Raw genomic sequence first — 19,702 nt, 5'->3', positions numbered from 1 at the left:
GGGACGAGGGACCGGGAAAGGAACGGGCAGGGACAGCCCAGGAGAGGAGGGCAGCGTGCAGAAGTGGCGGCCGGCACTCCGACGCCCATCTTGTCACGTTTGCCTTTCTTTAAAACGTAGCCGATTCCTCAGCTCGCAGACCTACGATGGTGAGGCTCGTCAGGCCCCACGTTTGTTTGAGGCTGGCCAGGGAGGGCAGAGAATCTCCACCCTGTCTGGTTTACAGTCACCTGTGCTGGGCAGAGCGGAACTGTCCCTCGTCCTCTGGTCCCCAGGCTGCTTCGGGACCAGCTCTGGCCCTGCACCCAGAGGGGAGACAGGAGGGCATCTGAAACCCACAGGCTTCATATCTTGGCTGCACCCCTAGTTCGTCCTCTGGCCTGTTAGGGTGCTGGTGGCTGATTCTTGCGTGTGAATGAAAATGTCTCATGAAGGTAAACTGAAAATGTGCAAAGGGGATCCTGAGGTTACAGAGTTCTCTCTGGAGGGGCCTGGGCACCGGCTGGGCTGCCAACACCAGGAGACCTAGAATACACGGACTGGAGCAGCCTCACAGGATCAGGCTGGAGCGGCCACATCTGTAAGGTCTTAAAAAATGCCACCAAGTGGCACGTCCTTTTAAAGCTTGATGTGAGAAGCCAGGGGTGTTTCTAACTAAATCCTAAGATCTCACCTCTTTCTTTCCAGCGGTCTTGCAATTGGGATCCTCGAGTCGGGGGGACAGGCAGGGAAAGGAGAACAGAAGTAACAGTATTTTTCAATGTTAACTGACGGTGTGGTGTCCTCACTTGGAACCAGCGTGATGGGCCCAGATGACCAGATTAGTACTGTCTTCTTATGCAGGAGCATTACAAAGCAGTTCTTAAAAACGATGACGTACTCCTTTATTTCTAGATCCTCAAACGCTGGGCAGGCGGGGATATTTACACCAGCGCAGGTATTCCCCGAGGGCAAATGAAAACCTCCCGGAGGAGCCCCTTGGAGGCATTTCGATGGGTTCCGAACACACGGTGGCCTCTCTCCGGCTAGCTCTCTTCCAAGACTTCTGCAAACTACTGCCTCAACTTACACCTGCAGGCCAGTTATTCCGCGGAAACAAAGTGAGAGCGGGCAGTCATGAAACATGGAGTTCTAGCGGCGTGTCATGAGTCAATGAATATTTTATATCACTGGTAATGTGCTTCCTAAGATTTAAATCTTAAAATAAACCCTTCCAGGCACTGCCTTTGTGTTTGAAGGGTTTGTGTCTGGAGGACCTAGACCACATCTTAGCAAGGAGTGAAAGATGATTCCCTGTCGGGCTGGCCACAGATGAAGGCAAGAAGGCGATGTGAGCTTTTGCGGGGAGGCTCTCCCGATGCACCGGCACCCAAAGCCTTGAGAGGCACAGGCGGGAGCTCCTCCCGCTCTTTTTCTCCTTTCTCAACTTAGAAAACAAAACAAAAAAATGTCTGAGGTGCTTCTGAGACAGAAGAGTCACAATTGTGTTTCCCACCAATTGAGAAGTGTCTCACAGATACTCAACTGACAAGGGCCTAAGTTCTTATCTGTGATCCACTAATAAGGGCTATTCACAAACTAAGATCGTGATTATTTTCCTGATTTATGCTTCCCCCCAGACTCCCCCCCCCCCAACCCCGTTGTCGGGATAAATACATGCTCATTGTTAAAAAAGAAAAAATCTTAAGAGTATCAAGAAGCAAGAGCAACTCGCTCAGGCGAGGTAAATTTCTGGCAGATTACGCGTATCATCATAATTTTTCTCAGAGTACAGTAACGTGCCAGCTATCTCAGAGCCTTGAGGTGGTCATTCCAGAATATTTCCAGCCGTCTGAGAGGATCCCCCTTTCAGAGAAACTTATTTCTCCGTTGACTACAGTTAGGGATGGACGCTGCCAGTTTCACTATGGGAGTGTTTTCTCAAAGGCCGTGTGGTCCCCCGCTGCTCGAAAAGGAGCCACCCAAGAAGGGCCAAGCCTCGACTACCTTTGTATGTCGGGTGCATGCGCCGGGCAGGCACACAGCAGACGGCCAGGAGGTGCTGGCCGAGGGAACGTGTTTTGGGACTTCTCACACAGCACACCTTGAACCTCTCTGCGCACACTCGGGGTCACTGTTGTTGACGGATATTCACTGAACTTGGCCCTCACCCACAGATCCCCATGCAGAAGGACGCAAGGCTCCGGAGGGAGCCGGCCGCAGAGGGACTCCCCATCTGGGGGGGCCTTGCCCAGGTGCCCTTACCAAGTCACGTTGTTGGCAGATGGCTACCATGAAGCTCTTCTCCGTATGGCTCATCATCAGCAAGTAATAAATACAAATATGAATCTCAATCAGAGGTGTATTAAAATAAAAAGATCTTAGCTCTGTCCAAGTGTAAGCTACCCCTATCTGCTCACCATAAACATAAGGATATAAAAATCCGTCTGTGACAAAAATTGACAGATGAAGCCATCTAGGCTGACGCAGTAAAATCCTAACTTATTTATGAATCAAAATGTAAATCTGCTCTCCTACTGCCATGACATTGACGATAAAGCCAAAGGCCACTTTCAATTAGGACAACGATCAGAGACGATAAGAGAACCAGGAAGAGAGATTAATCCTCCGAACTTGTCTGTTGGTCCTCCTTTTAAGTAATACACCAGAGGGAACCACGGAAACCAGTCCTGAAGGAAATCGCACCGCGCTCACCGAGTCCAGGCGAGGACTGCCCTGGTGGCCTTCCTCAACCATCCACCGTTACCTCCTACATGCAGGTGAAATCTGTCCATTTCCTCTAATCTCACTCCTGCCACCTGAAACCAAAGGACCTCATCTCTCGCACCCCAGATCCCCTCGGGACACCTCTGTAATCTGCTGTCCTACCCGTGTAGTCGGGATGACTTTTTTGTTACACGCATCTGATCGTGGCATTTCCATGCTCACGAGCCATGCTTGGTTTCTCGGTCAGACAAAGTCCAGAATCCTTCACATAACCTACCAGGCCCCCACCTGCCTTTGCAGCTGGGTGACCATACTGGTGTGTGACCTTTACTCGGGTGTTAACTATTAGCGCCCCCTTGACCAGTGAACCCAGCGCCCCCTAAACCAGTGTCTTGGTTTAGATGACATTATTGCCCTCTCCTCTTGCTCACCAAGCTGGGACCCTGCCCAGTCCTTCCCAATCTACACTTCATGCCCAATGGGCTCTGTCTCCAAAGTTGTCACACCCACGCTACAATGACTATGTATGTGATTACTTTTAACGCCCACATTCCCAGCACCCTCTGAAACTCGTGAGAACGGGAAGCCATGTGGCTGATTTGCTCCCGGCTCTACCCCTGGGACTCAGCATGGTTCCTGCGACACAGGGAGGGGCCAGCTTTTGAGGTGCTGACCCACTGACTAATCAGTGGGAGGTGGGGCGGGGGAGGTCACAGCAGTGCGGAAAGAGAGTGCTCTGGCTGAAGTAAGCAGGGTATTTCCGATAAAAAGCATCTTAAGATACTCTCCGAATTGACCAGAGAATGCAGAACAGTCTGGTGGCAAATGAGGAAGAAAGCAAAGATGGGGGTCCTAAGTATTTTAACTGTTCGGCGGAATCCGCGGGACAATTACAGATTTAAAAGTTTATTCTGTGTCTTTAGCACGAATGAACTTTGGGGAAGAGAAATAACATGATCTGGGATTCGGGATGTCGAAGATGAACAAGAAGGAAGAACCAGGGCTCCGATGTTACTTCTCCCCCAGAGCTGAGCGACACCACTGCACGAGAGGGGGGCGGGGGGGGGGAGGGGGTGGGCACAGGGATTTCCAGCAGGGCGGCCGGGAAACCAAACACGGGTTCTGGACGTCAGTCCCTAAGAGGCGCATGTGCCGATCTGCTGAACCCGGAATGCTAAGGGTCTTATAAATGTCTACGCAGGCAGGTGAATCTGTACGGAATGATACGAAAGCAAAAGGAGGCTCAGACAGGTATCACATGGCTACGGCTCAACGCATGATACGCTCTGCTCTCTTGCAATCCGGGTTGTTAGAACTTGCCAGAGTGCTCTCCCTCAGTGAGAGTGCCGCTCTAGGGAGCACGATTCAGCGAGAACAATTAAGAGACCGCAAAACCTCAGAAAACGTTCTGAAGAAACAATTTGACCCTTTCATTTATTCCCTCAACCAATATTTGGGGAGTTTCTGCTATGTGGCAGGCACTGGGGTAGACACTAGGAAAAAGGAGGGACAGAAGAGAAACCAGCAGAGCACCAAGTAGCTGTAACAGGGGCCAACCCACAGGGCGCGGGGAGTGGGTGTGTGTGTGGGAGAGAGAGGCACATCTAAGCCGGACCTGGGACGTCAGGCAATAGTGTCTCAAGTGAATCTGGAGGAGTAAGCGATCGGTCTGGCCTGCCTGCAGGGTGAAGACCAACCCCTCCTTGCAAGCTCAGAGACTCGCTTTGAAGCAGTGTAGACGTGAGGAGGGTGGCCTGAAGTACGAAGTGGAGAGCAAAAGCTGGGGTGGAGAGACGTGGATGGAATCCAGAACATTCTGGAGACAGCATGGCCAGGGCTCGGTGACCCCGTGCTCCGGCGTGAGCAGCTGGGTGGAAGGTGGTACTGCTCGCTGAGAGAGGAAACGCAAGGAGAAGCCAGTTTGCTCCGGACACAGTGGGTGGTTTCGGGGTACCCGTATCATCCCAGTGGGGATGCGCAGGGGCTACCGGATATTCAGGCTGAACCTCAGGAGTCAGGACTGAGACGAGGTTGAGCTTCAGGAGCCACCGAGGTTGAGCTTCAGGAGCCACCGGTGTGACCCCTGGTGGCTCTCGGACGACGGGCCCCTCGGGCCATGTAACATACTGCACCTGTGATACGCCAGGCTCTGCTCCAGGTGCTGGGCATAGAGCGACAACGCAAAGCTGAACTCACGGGGCCTTCCTTCCAATAGAGCCAACAGGTGAGAAACAAGGAAAAGACACAAACAAGTAAGATTTCGGGCAGGGGGTCCGTGTGGGGCAGGGGGTGGTTCTGTCAGGCTTCCAGGCCAGCCTCCTTGGCCGGTGGGACCTTGGCTCCCCCTCTTCCTGGAGCCACCTGGTCGGCTCTTCCGGGGCTCCTGGAACTGGGCCACGTGACGCAGGGCCGAAATCCCCATCCCGCTATTCTCAGGAGCGTCCTTCACTTTTCTGACAGTGTAAGTTGCTGTTTCTTGCGACTACAACTCAACACGCCCCGCCAATGTTTCTGGGTTCAGCTGGATCGAAGCCTGAAGCGCACAGACAGTTAAGACACCCTGACTCCCCGCAACTGCGTGACTGTCAGTAAATGCAATGCTATTGACCAGGCCCTTCCTGTAAGCCTCAGCCGCAGGATTACTTCATCTGAGCAGTAAGCAGACTTCAACACACAGGTAGAATGCTCCAAGCTCCATTCCTGCTTTTCAAGGCACTTGTTAGAGCCATCAGGCCATGGCATTTGTAAAGGAAGAAATACCTGGGAGGGGGGCAAAACAGGTGGACGAATTTCGATGGACTTTTACTCTAACCGAAAACATCAAACGTCGTTTGCTCCTACCATCTGAAATTGAAACTGCCAAGCTGGGATTCTCTGGCCAAAAACGATCATTATGAAGAGTATCATCAATATGGGAAAAAATGCTTCTGGGACGGTAGTAAGCAAGAAAAGCAAAATATAAATATATGCCCATGTTACAATCAAAATTCTGTAAAAATGATCTATGTCTCTGAATGAGTCCTGCTCAGGCAAAGAGGAGTTTTGGTAAGTAAGTAAGTAAGTAAGTAAGTAAGTAAGTAAATAAATAAATAATAAAATAAAATAAAATAAAATAAAATAAAATAAAATAAAATAAAATAAAATAAAATAAAAAATCTCTTCTTGGTTTATGGGAAATAAAGACAGAAAATAATTTCAGAAAGAGAAATCCAATAGACTGCCCAGTTGAGAAACTTCACTAAGGGAAAACTCAGGTACAAATGGACGTGTAAGAAAGAGAGTGTACATTATTTAGAAAACAGTAGTGAAAGGCTCTCTGGGTCTCTGGCGAAGACAAAATAAGCCTGTCCCCTTTCAACTAAGTCACCAACACAAAACTTGCAAAAGAAAACGCAAAGAGGCCCAACACGCAGCCGATTCCCGAGATGTAGTGTGCGTAAGGCATCGAATGATCCAGTTACTGTGAAGGAGCCTCTTCGTGAGCCCCAGCCAGAGTCTTCAGGGAACCCCTAGGGGGATACAAACTCTTGCAGAGAATCAACAGGCTAGAATTTGGAACCTAGGGCTGGATGTGCTCCTAAGACCGTGAGAAGTTCAAAGAAAACCATTCTCATCACTAGGCTGTTCCCCACCTTATTCCATTTTCCAGATGAGGAAGCTGAGGTCCAGAGAAGAAAAAGAATGTGGCCAAGACCTCACAATAGGCCCTGGGAGGAGAATCTCTATCTCCCTCCTCTTTGTCCAAAGCGTCCAGAATGTTTTCCGCCACCTTTAGCTTGGTGTGGCCTCCATTAACCCCCACTCCCGGAGGGGACAGCAGAGCCAATGGTGAACCTGAACTGGAGTCCAAGTACAGACACCAAGGAGACGTGCTTCTGCTCTGCCTTGTTAAAAGTGGCTCCAGTAATGCCAGCAATGTTCAAAGGATTGCTAGGAGCAAGTGAGCAACTCCAGTAGCTGGGGAGGGGAGGGTGGTGATAACTGGGCTTTCTTGGTCAAAAGAGGAGGACATTCAAACTGCTTTCCTAATTTTCTGATCTGAGCCTTCCCAGGACTGAGCTGGGACTCACGTGATCATGGCCATCACTACCCCATGAGTTCCTGGTGAGGGCAACACCCAGAAAGAGAGGACCAGTGGGACCCATGGCTCAAGGTGTCCTAAAATCTGCCTCACTTTTCTAAAATAAGGAATGAAAAGCCATCGCTTCTCTGAATGCCCAGCAAGCATCATTAAAAATTTAACTCCTTAGTTTCTTTAAAGGAAAGAACCCACATATGTGGTCAACAGGCCACCCCTTGCCCTTGGCTATCACCCTTCAGTGAAAGACTTGCCCAGAGGCTGCGGATTCCCTGGATGACCTGGGAGGGAGGAAGCGTTCCAGGTGCCCCATTAGGGCCACCCCTGAAAGCGGAATCGGCCAGCCCAGAACCGTGAACGTTCACAATGTCTACGTAGCACACACATGGGTTCTATTTCTTCTCTGGGAATGTGTAGCCTTTTATACCAAAGAGAAAGGCAGCCCCACGGATTTGAGTCTCTGCATTTACAAAGGCATCAAAGGGAAGCTATCTGATTAACTTCAGCAAATATGCAGCTGATGTCCGTACCCAACCAAAGTCTGGGTTTTGGAGACTCCGTAGTCCCAGAATTCCCTGTTTCCTGGGGGAGATGCCATCGCTGGTATAATTCCCTTAGAGAAGCTGAGAAGAGTGAGCCCGAGACCCACCACCTCGCCAACACACAGCGCCCACTGGTGGGCCGGGTGAGCGTAGGGGCTTACCTGGAACGTCAATCAATCTTTTGTAGACATTCAAGAAGGCTGCCTCAGCTTCTTTGCTTCTTTTACTCAGTGCATCAATCTGAAAGGCGATGGAAGAAGGAAAAGAAAAACAAAGAGCTTAAAATGTGTCAAGAGGTAATTTAGAAATCATCACACATCTAGTGAGTTCCCACGGCAAACAGAAGTCTGATTTGTTCACGAAAATGCCGGACAGCTGGGCCTTCCTCTCGGGGAAGATGGCTGCAAACACACGAAAGGGAGACCCTCCACGTGGCCCGGTTGGGGAGGGGGACGAGGCAGGAGCGGTGCTGTGCAATTATGTGGCCATTTGTGGCACTCGGTCCCACTGCCCAGCTGAGTGGGGGCTCCCCACAGAGGAAGACGGTCCCTTCCCTTCCTCTGCCAGTGGTTACTGGGAGCCGACCGTAGGCGGACACCGTGTGGGAGGCGAGGGCAGAGCGACAGCTCCCAGCCACAGGAGCTGTGGTCCGGTAGGGGAAACAGGTGACTGAATCCCCGCCGGGAAAGCGCTGGGTAAGCAGAGGCATAGGGACACTGAGAAAGGGCCATCAAGCAGGAAAGCGAGTGACCATCCAAGAGTAGTTCGCCAGATGGGAAGGGGAGAGACTGTGTGAAAGGGAGGGACCTATTCAAACACCTGGAGCAAAACTCTTAAAACCTGGGGGTTCAAACATCCTCCTTAGGAATTTAATGAGGGGTGCCTCACAATTCTTAGACATACTTCTGCCTAATTTGATGAGGGCGGCTCAGTCAGTTGAGCACCTGACTCTTGATTTCGGCTCAGGTCATGATCTCATGGCTTGTGGGATCGAGCCCCGCGTTGGGCTCTGCGCTGAGTGCGGAACCTGCTTGGGATTCTCTCTCTCTGCCCCTCCACCTACCGCCCACCCCCCGTCTCACATGAGCACTCTCTCTCTGCCTCAAAGTAAGTAAATAAACTTTAAGAAGTAAAAGAATTTTATGAAAGCCAAGGACCCTCCTCCTAGAAACACACGCACACGTGGTTATGTGCTCTCCTTAGGGCACTCGCATGTCCTCTTGTGTTGTGGCCCTGGAATCCAGATCAACAACCCACGGATGGGGCTGTCACAACACACCAGGGAACATGGGGGTCTGCTGGGGTGGGAATGTGGATACGTGGGTAACAGGAGTGGGCAGGTGAGCAGGTCAGATCACGAAAGGCCAGCAGTGCACGTAGGAGTGACCATTCCGGGGTCTGTGCCCTCACCCAGTGAGCGATGGCAACCATAGGGATTGGGGAAAAGGGGCCAATCGGGGAGAATGGGGTCAAACCGAGTTGACACGAGGAGGCACAGAGGAGGCAGGCAAGTCAAGGACGGCGCCCAGGTTTCTAGCTTAGGCACCAGGCTAGTTTCCGTGACAGTGGCCAGCATCAGTTTGTCTCGTGACTTAACCCGGATGAGCCAGCAGAAAGTCTATTCATCAAAGAAAGGGAACGCATGAAACTCCTAAATGTGCCGGACACACATCCAGAGAGCCTCTGGTTGCTGGATGAACTCAGTACGTTGTTTTGCTCACAGAACACACTTGTTGAGACATCAGATCACTTTTTACACCTGAAGCATGCAGGATACTACATGCACGGGGTTCATATTGGCTCAGGAAAAGGACACTAAATTACATACTCCTTCGGTCCCCTCGCAGAATTATACTGTCTCCAGTGTTATTAAAGAGGCAAAAGGATGTGGCTTAATTACAGGGTCTCTCGTGGGAGCCAACCAACAATTTGTTCGGGGCCGAGCGAGGCCACCTGAGGTAGGACTGGAAGATGCTGGGGAGTAGGACCCAAGGGCTGGCGGGGGACAGGTCTCCGGAAGCCCGATGCAGAGCAAGCACACCAGCAGTTCCAGCTTCTAGCACGTTGTGCCCCCAAATTCCCGTTTGAAGTCAGCTGTTTGGAACTCAGACACACGTCCCCCCGGAAAACGAGAGTGGGATTTAGGTGCTGGGGAAGTGTTTGGAGAAACCCGAAGGACTACTTAAAAGTGACAAGACAGTTCTCTCTTTATTTTTAAAATAAAACATTTCTCCCCCCTCCCGAGTGTTGGCAATTCATGCTCATTGAGTAATTAGAAAAACACCGAAAGAGAGAGAGAGAGAGGGAGAGAAATAAAAATCCGAATTCTGCCACTCTCTAGTAGAAGTCATCCCCTGGTCTCTAGTTCCCTTCAAATTTTTTTTTTCTAATTGAAAACAATATATAGTTGAATGAAATGTAGTCACAGAGGCAAATTATAGAGACCAGAAAGTAGACGAGTGGTTGTCTGGGGCCAGGGAGGATGGGGGCTTTGGAGAATGATGGCTTAGGGGTGCCGGGTTTCTTTTTGGGGTGATGAAATGCTCTACAGTTAATTGTGGAAATGGTTGCACATTGACTATATTGACTATATTCAAAGTCAATGGGCTGTGGACTTTAAATGAGTGAGTTATATGGTACGTGAATTATATCTCAATAAAGCTGTTAAAATATGTGTATTCGAGATTAAATCATACGTAAAATTTTATACTGTGCTTTCGTAACCTAAAAATCTTTTTCAATATCTATTGCAAGATTTGGAAAATGTGTTAACAGTACCGATTTCCTCTGTATCCGACTACTCCACACATAGATGGTTTGAGGAAAAGTGGAGTCACCTCTTCAGATGTCTGCAACACTCCCTGTGCTCTGGATCTTTCTGTTCCCTCTGGGGAGCAACGTGCTCATGGGGAGCAGAGTTTCTGCCCACAAAACAGGGCAGATGTCCTGCCTGTTCTTTGTACCTCTCGGCACCAACAAAGGCTTCTCCACCCAACTCAAGACGCACCTAGCGAGGGTGCCTCGCTTTCCAGGTATTCTGACCAAGGGCACAAAGGGTAGCTGCCCCTGTGGTAGGCAAAGGATAGGATGTGGAAGAATCCTGAAATGTGGTCCTGTCTCTCCTATCTGGGTTGTTGATGGGGAGGGAGGTGGGAATGGGGTTGGTAATTTACACAGCAAACTTGGGGACTGTTATGGGTTGAACCGTGTCCCCTCAAAGATGTTGAAGTCCTGATTCCCCATACTTGTCAATGTGACCTTATTTGGAAATAAGGCCTTTGCAGGTGATCAAGGTAAAAGAGGAGGTTATTGGGGGGAAGCCTAATTCAATATGACCCTGTCCTTATAGAACGGGGAGCTTAGGACACAGAGACAAACATCCAGGGAGGACCCCATGTGGACACAAAGGCAGAGACCGGGGTGATAAACACTGAAGTCTGACAGCAAACCACGAGAAGCCAGGAGAGAGGCTGGGGACAGATCCTCCCTCATAGCCTCAGAAGGAACCCATACTGCCCACACCTTGATCTTGGCCTTCTAGTCCCCAGAAGCGTGAGTTGTTTAAGCTGGTCAGTGTGGTACCTGCTCACGGCAGCTCCAGCAGATTAACACAGGGACCGTGATCCTGAGCTCTCTTCCTGTGTGTCCCCTTTCCACAAATGCAAGAAAATTCAAAGCCCGCCCCTGGGAGAACAAGGTCAGGGCAATGAGCTTAATTAATTCATTAAGCAGCTGGACTGACTACAAGGCGATGAGCACTCCGCACGTGGCTGAGTTTCTACTTGATGAGGGACCCTACCCAGCCCCCCGTACGATCTCCGAACCTGGAAGAATGTGCTGGTTCTGGGAATGATGCTACTCTCTATTCTCATTCACTCTCTTGACGCCCGTATGGTCAGCACCCTCATCCACGACCAGCGCTGGAGTCTGCGTTTCGGTCGATCCTCTGTCCCAGCTCCGTGGTGGGATTCCCCTCGCTGCGGCCAGGCACTTCCTAGCGCTTCTGCGTACTAGACTACCCCTTGCTCGCATCCCCGCTGCTGGAGACCTATCCACGCTTGGAGAGACGGCGGCTGCCGGGTTCCCGTGGCTGGCAGGGCTCTGAGTTTGGAGGGCAAAGGGGGGCCCCGGGGCTGGGCTGGGGGTGATGGTGCCCACCTGCCAGGACGGAGCGGGCAGATGAGCTCACGGGGGTAAGGAGGCTCAGTGCCTGGCCCGGGGAAGGGCTGGCTTTGTCACGTTCCAGAGCTTTCCTGGGGTATCCATGCAGTTACGGCCCGGGACGCGGGGCCATCTCCCTTTAGTGTTCTGTGAGTGAGGGGGAGAGGGACAGTGTCGTCCTCGTCCCCAAACTGCTCCCCTCTCCACGCCTGTCTGCTGCAGGTGCTCAGGTGTGTGCACCGCCTACCTTTGTGACCTTGAGGCAGGCCCTCAGCAGGCAGCCCCGCGGAGGTGTGAGGTAAGGTCTTCCAGCAGATAACTGGAAGGAGGATCCAGGTTAGACACTCTGACTACATAGTGTGCAGAGATAGCCTGAGGTAGAGTCTGCCTGCCATCCCCGCCCCCTCAAAGCCATTGTGAGCGAGGTCAAGGTCAGGGGTGGCGGAACTGGGCCAGGTCTGGCGCAGCTCTGGTTGCACTCAAGCCCTGGCCCTGGGGAAAACCTGTTCGGCTCCAGGGATCAGCCTCACCTCCTGCCACGCCCGGTTACTCCCTGTTCCCTGAATACTCGAGCAATTTCCCTGCAGCCTGGAAGGCGCCTCCTTGGAATGTTCCTCTGATCCTCGAGGCTCCACTGACCCATCTCCCCGCTGCCTGTGGGACACACCCATCACCACATGGGATTGTCTGGAAGTTCCAGGACCGCGGATGAGGCTCCCTCTGGAGATCCTGGGTTCCTTGAAAGCCCGCACTATGCTTTTTGCCTCAACTGCCTTTCCTCCTGACTGGCGCACGGCAGGTGTCTGATATCTTCTTATTGTACGAGTGGCCACGTGCCTCAAGTGAGCACCAGCTTCACCTGCCGAAGCGAGCAGGCAGTCAGGGGATCCCGTTTTAAATCTACATGAAAATGCTTAGTAACGTAAAGAGTTCTTTGGAAAGTGTGGTTCATGTGCTGATGTGACGACAGCCACTTGGCTGGGGCCCGCGCTCGAAGCCTCTCTCCCCACGGCAGCCGCCCGACAGCGCCCTCCTGCGGTGGGCCGTGCATCCTCAGCGGCAGGAAGCGTGGGGGGGCTGCTCGGCAGGTCCCCGGACCCACCGGTTACCCCCTCAGCAACGCCATGCTCACCGTGCGGACTTTGGCTTTTCTGTAATAAGAATTAAAGCTAAAGATACAAGTGTATTGGAAGGGAGCTTATTCTGAATCTGAAACAACCCATCCTTGCCTACAGTCGTTTGCACACTCAGGCCAGGTTGGGAGGGTTTTGGAGATCACCTGTGTGACCCCTGAAACCGGGAGGGGGTGAGCAGGTGCCCGGGCACAGGGGCGCCAGCAGAACCGCACTGTGGGGTTTTGGGGGTCGTGCGGGTTCTCGACTCGTTGCTGCCGTGACCGTCACCCTCCCTGTGTGACGGAGAGCAGGCGGCGGCACTGGCAGTGTGCTTGTGGCGGGCGCTTTCCTGCCCCCCTGACGTCAGGTTTGACCACGTGAGCTGCTCTGGCCGACGCAACACAAGTGACAGGGCCAGGCGCCACGCCCAAGCTTAAGATTAAAAAAGCAATCTAGGGGCACCTGGGTGGCACAGTCGGTTAAGCGTCCGACTTCAGCCAGGTCACGATCTCGCGGCCCGTGAGTTCGAGCCCCGCGTCAGGCTCTGGGCTGATGGCTCAGAGCCTGGAGCCTGTTTCCGATTCTGTGTCTCCCTCTCTCTCTGCCCCTCCCCCGTTCATGCTCTGTCTCTCTCTGTCCCAAAAACAAATAAATGTTGAAAAAAAAAATTAAAAAAATAAAAAATAAAAAAAAAATAAAAAAGCAATCTAGTGGTTCAGCCACAGCACGGCACTCTTTTCTTCTGTCGTGAGGCCAGTGTGACCTGACAGGAGCCACTTTTTCCACTGGGGTCTCCTAATGAGGACCACACACGGTCCGCGGGCCGGCAGTAGGCCCACGGCCCGTGTTATATGGACCAGAAGCAATCTGTTGCCGTAGGCCACTGAGACTTGGGGTTGTTACTGCAGCACGATCTAGTCAAGCTGTCTGTTATCAGTCCCGGGGTGGTCACACTGCTAAGATAGCACAAAGTAAAAACAAGGACCAAATCCCCAATATCGTGAGGGCCAAAGGATATTTTAAATTATTTTTACCGCGGGCAGGGCGGGGGAGGGTCGTATCAAAGTAGAAAGGGCACAGGACTTGAAACCACTAGACTGGATTGACGACAGGGCTCCGTTCGTGCATTTGGGAATGTTAAGCCAGCCTCGTACCCTCTGCCTCTCTGCATTTTATTTTCTATGCCTACGAGAAGGGAACGCCGGAATGCCTGTCTTACAGGAGCCCTGGAGAATCAAATGAGACAGAAGATCTAACGGCGTGGAGCTCTTGGTGAGCTGGTTCTCAGGGCTGGGGATAATCACTGACCCGTGATGTACCTAGAAGGGGAATGAAACATCATGCAAATATCATCTAAATTACGTGTCCGCTTTCAGAGGGTCAGTTGGAAGAGAATTTACACACTCAAGGCATCCGTTTTTGTACAAACCGCCACGCCACTTTTAAAAGAATCAACCTGTTCCGACTGGCCCAGGGGCATGCTAATGTCTTCAGGTGACGTTCCCTGCGGAAATCCCTCACTCGCCCGGGACTTGGAACACTCACGGGTCTGAGGCGTTGGGGGCTGTTACTTGAATTTGCGATAGGATTCTCCTGTTTGCCGCTGGGGAAGGGAATGGGGGGGGAAGGAGCACAGGCCTGAATTTTAACTGGAAGATGCTTTGCTTAGAGGTGGAAAAAGGACGGAACGGTGTAATATTTACAGATGTATAAATCCCCCTTGACGATCAGCCTTAACCATCAATCAAGTAACAAGTTCTGTTCGTTTGGCCTCAGAAATCGATCTCAGAACTATCTCCTTCCTGCCTTTGATGCTTCAGACTTAATTGACACCCTCCCCCGCCCCCCCCCCCCCACGACTTCCAGTTCGGACGCTGCAGACCCATGCCCGGCGGATCTCCGGAACTGTGGCCTGCCACGGAGTATGGTGTGTCCTTCTCAGGGCCCCTGGGTCCCTGTCCCAGAACCCAGAAAAAACATAGAGCCACTCTGCCCTGGTGGCTTCTCCTGACTCCCAGACTACAATCCACACTCCTCAGGCTGAGGCCCCAAAGCCCTTCCCAGGGCGGCCCGTGCTTCACCCTGCTGACTTCGCCTCCCACGAAGTCCCAGCACTGACCAGGCTTCTCCACACCAAGCCCCGGTCCCCTCGACACACCACGCCCCTCCAGGCCTCTAGGTCTTTGTACACTAGGTCCTCTGGCTGGAATGCTCTTCACCTATGGGGGAGTCCAGCTCTCTTTCTCGAGCCAGTCTCGGTGACGCCTCCTTTGCGGTGTCCTCCTGATTTCCCGGGCGCCACTGGTCACTCGGTCCCTGTGCCACCTGGGCTCTTTGCAAATCCCTCTCTGCACACTTCCCACACCATGTGATGATGACTCACGTCCACGAGCTTCCTTCCCACCACCCTGTGGTCTATCCCAGGCCGGGGGCAGGGGCACAGGCTCCTTCTTCTCTTTACCCCAGCGCCCGGGTCCCAACGGACGCGGGAGGCTGCCTGGGGAGCATCTGTGAATGGATGCGGGTAGGTTCCAGGCAGAAACGGCTGACGGGCTAAGGGACTCCTCGTGATGCACTGCTGCATCCTGCGGCATTGGGAACTGTAGCATCAGACTGGAGGAGGCGGCTTCCTATAATTAAGAGCTTCAGGGGGGCTTTTACTGTGCCCCATTTAGTCTAGTCTAAAAAGCGGGAAGCCATGAGAGCCAAGTTCGGGCCTAGTTTAGGGAAGCGCTAACTTCCTTGTCGGAACAAGACAGCCCTGGGGAAGTGGCAGCAGCGGAGGAAAGCGGTGGGGGGGGGGGGTGCGGGGGGGCGGTTGGGGTAAATAACCAGGTGATGAAATCACCAGGTGATGTCGTCTCTAAAATGGGAGAAAATAAGACCTCTTCGTAGGTTTTAGGTAAATAGTAACAAGGAATGTGCCCGCAACTGGGCCGAGCACTTGGGAGGCGCAGGATACCCTCGCTGTTATTATGACAGCGCGCACCCTGCTTGTACACCGGTGGCCTCGGTCTGGGTGCCACACCTGTCGCACGCCGCGCTCAGAGACAAGGAAGCCATTCCTCGGTGCGGTGAGCAGGTTGCTGCGGGCGCCTGGCCCTGCCCTGCTGGGCTGCCACCCCCCACAGGCCACACGCGGGTACCCCGTCACGCCAGCCGTGAGGCCCGGGTACAGACAACGGTGTGGGCTTTTTACAAGGGCCTAGGGATCACCAAAAACATACGAGACGGAAGGACTGGTCCTCATGCTCCCCCAGTGTTGTGTTGCCTGAAATGCAAAGGCTCATGTTTCCAGGGTGCCGCCCGGGGCCCTGCCAGGCACAGGTGGTAGGTAGGGTGGTGGCACGCAGGGCTGAGGGCCTGGATATGGTGTGGGAAGAAGAAGGGTGAGTCCCGGCCCCAGCACTGACACAGGTGTGCTACCTCAGCCACCGAATTAACCTCTGTGCCTCAGTTTCCTTGTCTGCAAAGTGGGGAGAATCAGCCTTGGTTGCTGTGAATGGTGATGCCGTTGCCAGATCGGTAACGCCGCTTCTCAGATGCGGAAACCGACCACGTCTGGAGCCAGGCCCCTAAAGGACGCCACTAAGCATATGATGACACCCAGCACAGCACCCTGGGGCTTGCACGGGGCCCGGGGCCGTGCAGTCAGTGCAAAGAAAGGTGCGCTTCGAAGGAACAGAGACGCCGGTGTGAGGTCGGCCCTAGCGCATGCCTGCCGGATGGTCTGGAGGGGAGTTACTTAAACTACGCCTTGGTCTCTTCATCTGCCTAGTGAATAACCTGCTCCTTGCTGGGCTGTGAAAATCAACTATGAGAATCTCCCATATCAAGCAGCCGGCAGAATCTGGAGTGTACAGAATCTGAGAAAACATTGGTGACTTTCTAGAAAAAATCCAAATGCAGCATTCTCTTGCCACCACGCCACAGGCCGTCTTCCTCTGTTTCAAGTCTTGGGGGACGGAGACGCTTAAACAACACCTACGATGCCGTGGCGGCAATGGCACGCCCACAAACACTCCCTAGCCTGCACCCTGGGAATTCCCAAGCTAATGAGTTAGGAATAAACACGGACCATTCACAGAATCTTCAGATCGATGTGCTCTGCTGGACTATAGGCCGACAAGGACCAGCAAGAGCTTCAGGGACGAGAACGGTTCTGTCTCGCTCTCCGTCTTTCAAGAGCAAAACACGATTGATTGGAGGAGTCACGTGGGATAACCGGAAGTCAGCGGAGAACGACCAAGATCCTGTCCAAAAGAGATGCGGGCGTGGCCCCAGCTTTGGAGTTCTCATTTGAAATGAACACGGCCACGTAAAAGGAAGGTATACGTTTTCTAAAGCAAGATCACAGCGGCACAGAGCACATTTGCTGTGAGCCACGTGGGAGACACGAGAGGACTCCGGGGCGGAGGGAGCCCCTCTTCTGGCGCCCAGGCTGCCTTTGGAGCAACGTGGAAGGAGGAGAGACTGGGAACGCGCCCACGTGGGAGCCCAGCTGCCCACCTGCCCCCCGCCAGCCCAGCAGCCATCACCAGCTTTCTTTGTCAAGGTCACATTCCTTCATGACCTCCAACTCGCAGACAGACACCAGCGAGGAAGCATCACATCCGGGATACTCCGGGTGGCAGGGAATTAATTATAGGAAACGCCTTCTCCAGTCTGTTACTGCAAAGTTACCAAGTGGACAAGATTCGCTGGAAATCCCCACACGGCTGGAAGCGGGATGGACAAATCCCACAGGACGCTTTCAATTAGGAAGCAATGCAGCGTAGACGTGGGTAACACCACGCAGTGGCTTCCTACATAACCGATGGAATATTCCGTAACCACCCGCCTCCCGCCTGGACCAAGTCTCCAAGAGAAGGCAACCGGAGAGGCCCGGGGAAGATCGTGGCATGAAGGACAGGCGGGGAAATAAAGGTGTGGGGCCACGGGGAAGGGATCTGTGGCAGAGAACAGCAGGACAATTACGGTAGAGACGATGAAAGCAGTAACCGGCGGTTAGTCCTCTCTTTCCTTTACCGTTTGCCACGCACATCTGACCTTCCGGCTGTCAGCACGCTCTGAAGGGCTGCTGTGGGCAAGGATGATGAGCTGTCTTCTCTCCCCCGACTGCAAAACCAGGCCCAACAGGTAGAGGCTACGAGGCAGGGTCGAAGCTTCCCAGGAGGAAAGCCTCTGCCAACAGCAGGGCGCCCCTGAAGTGGACCATCTGGCTGCCCGAATTCCTTCCTGGTTTGTTCAGCCCTTCACTTGGGCAACAGCGTCATTTAAGCGGTGGCTGACGTGTGCCTGGCGTTGTGCTAGCCTATCTTCTGGGGCCTCAGCCGACCCCCGCCCAAACCTCACAGATAAATCACAGTGGGGCCGTGGAGGAGGCCGAATGCCTACCCGAGGTTTTCTTCCTTTTCTTTTCCTACGTGATGCTTTTTTTTTTTTTTTAAATTTTTTTTTTCAACGTTTATTTATTTTTGGGACAGAGAGAGACAGAGCGTGAACGGGGGAGGGGCAGAGAGAGAGGGAGACACAGAATCGGAAACAGGTTCCAGGCTCTGAGCCATCAGCCCAGAGCCTGACGCGGGGCTCGAACTCACGGACCGTGAGATCGTGACCTGGCTGAAGTCGGACGCTTAACCAACTGCACCACCCAGGCGCCCCTACGTGATGCTTTTCAAACACGGTTTTTATGAACAGGATATATATGTATATAGTAAAAAAAAAAAAAAAAATCTTAAAGATATAAAAACACATATAGTGTTCGGCAAGGTTCCACAATACAAGATCAATACACAAAAATCGATGGTCTTTCTATCCACTAGCCATAAACCATCTGAAAGTGAGATTTTAAAATGTCCACGGACTGGGAGACTTAATATTGTTAAGATGGCAAAAGTCCCAAATTCGATCTACAGATTCGGCGCAATGCCTGTCAAAACCCCAGCCAGCTTTGTGGCAGAAACTGGCAAGATGGTCCTTAAGATTCGTATTGAAATGCAAGGGGTCCGGGGGCGCCTGAGTGGCTCAGTCGGTTAAGCGGCCGACTTCGGCTCAGGTCATGATCTCGCGGTCCGTGGGTTCGAGCCCCGCGTCGGGCTCTGTGCTGACAGCTCAGAGCCTGGAGCCTGTTTCAGATTCTGTGTCTCCCTGTCTCTGACCCTCCCCCGTTCATGCTCTGTTCTCTGTCTCAAAAATAAATATACGTTAAAAAAAAAAAAAAAAAAAAAAGAAATGCAAGGGGTCCAAAACAGCCGAAACATTCTCGAGAAAGAAAACCAAAGGTGGGGGAACTCACACTTATCAATCTCAAAACTCACCGCAAAGCTACATTAATCAAGAACGTGTGGTACTGGCAGGCGCGTGGGTGGCTCGGTCGGTTAAGCGTGCGACTTCGGCTCAGGTCCTGATCTTGCAGTACATGAGTTCAAGACCCACGTCCGGCTCTGTGCTGACAGCTCAGAGCCTGGAGCCTGCTTTGGATTCTGTCTACCTCTCTGCCCCTCCCCCCACTCATGCTGCTTCTCTCTCTCTCTCTCTCTCAAAAGTGAATACACATTAAAAAAAAAAAAAGAATGTGTGGTATTGGCATAAGGGCAGACATGCCATTAGATCAGTGGAACAGAATTGAGAGTCTGGAAATAGCCTTTCACATTGTAGTTAACTGAGTTTTGACAAGGGTGAAAAGACAATTCAGTGGGGAAAGAATTTTTAACAGACAACGCAGAGATACACTGAATATCCACACGCCAAACAAGGAAGCCGGACCCCTACTTCACACCGTATGTGGAAATTAACTCAAAATGTATCAGACACCAAAATATAAGAGCTAAAACTGCAAAACCCTTGTAAGGAAACACCACTGTAAATCTTTGTGACTTTCAGTACAATACCAAAAGCATAAACAACAAAAGAAAAATTGGATTTCATCACATTTAAAACTTGTGTGCTTCAAAGGACGCTATCAGGAAAACGAAAGAACCCACAGATTGGGATCCCAGAACATTTTTGCAAATCACGTATCTGATGAGGGATTAGTATAGAGAATAAATAAAGACCTCTTACAACTCAACAAAGAGACAAACAACTGAATTTAAAGA

At 52.1% G+C, this 19,702-nt stretch overlaps 1 protein-coding gene across 9 annotated transcripts in view; it reads right to left on the bottom strand.

Annotated features, from left to right (window-relative positions):
* The window catches only part of CUX1 (cut like homeobox 1), a 377,056-nt gene that overhangs the window by 163,066 nt on the left and 194,288 nt on the right, over window positions 1–19,702 (bottom strand). For all 9 annotated transcript variants that reach the window (XM_043559788.1, XM_043559789.1, XM_043559791.1 and 6 more), the window contains exon 4: window positions 7,488–7,566. In XM_043559788.1, the coding sequence (XP_043415723.1) occupies window positions 7,488–7,566 (79 nt within the window). The remainder of the gene's footprint in view (window positions 1–7,487; window positions 7,567–19,702) is intronic.

Source organism: Prionailurus bengalensis, chromosome E3, assembly GCF_016509475.1.
Source record: "Prionailurus bengalensis isolate Pbe53 chromosome E3, Fcat_Pben_1.1_paternal_pri, whole genome shotgun sequence".
Classification (NCBI taxonomy): Eukaryota; Metazoa; Chordata; class Mammalia; order Carnivora; family Felidae; genus Prionailurus; species Prionailurus bengalensis.
Note: the sequence above shows the minus strand (reverse complement) of the source record. Positions and strands in the feature narration are given on the sequence as shown.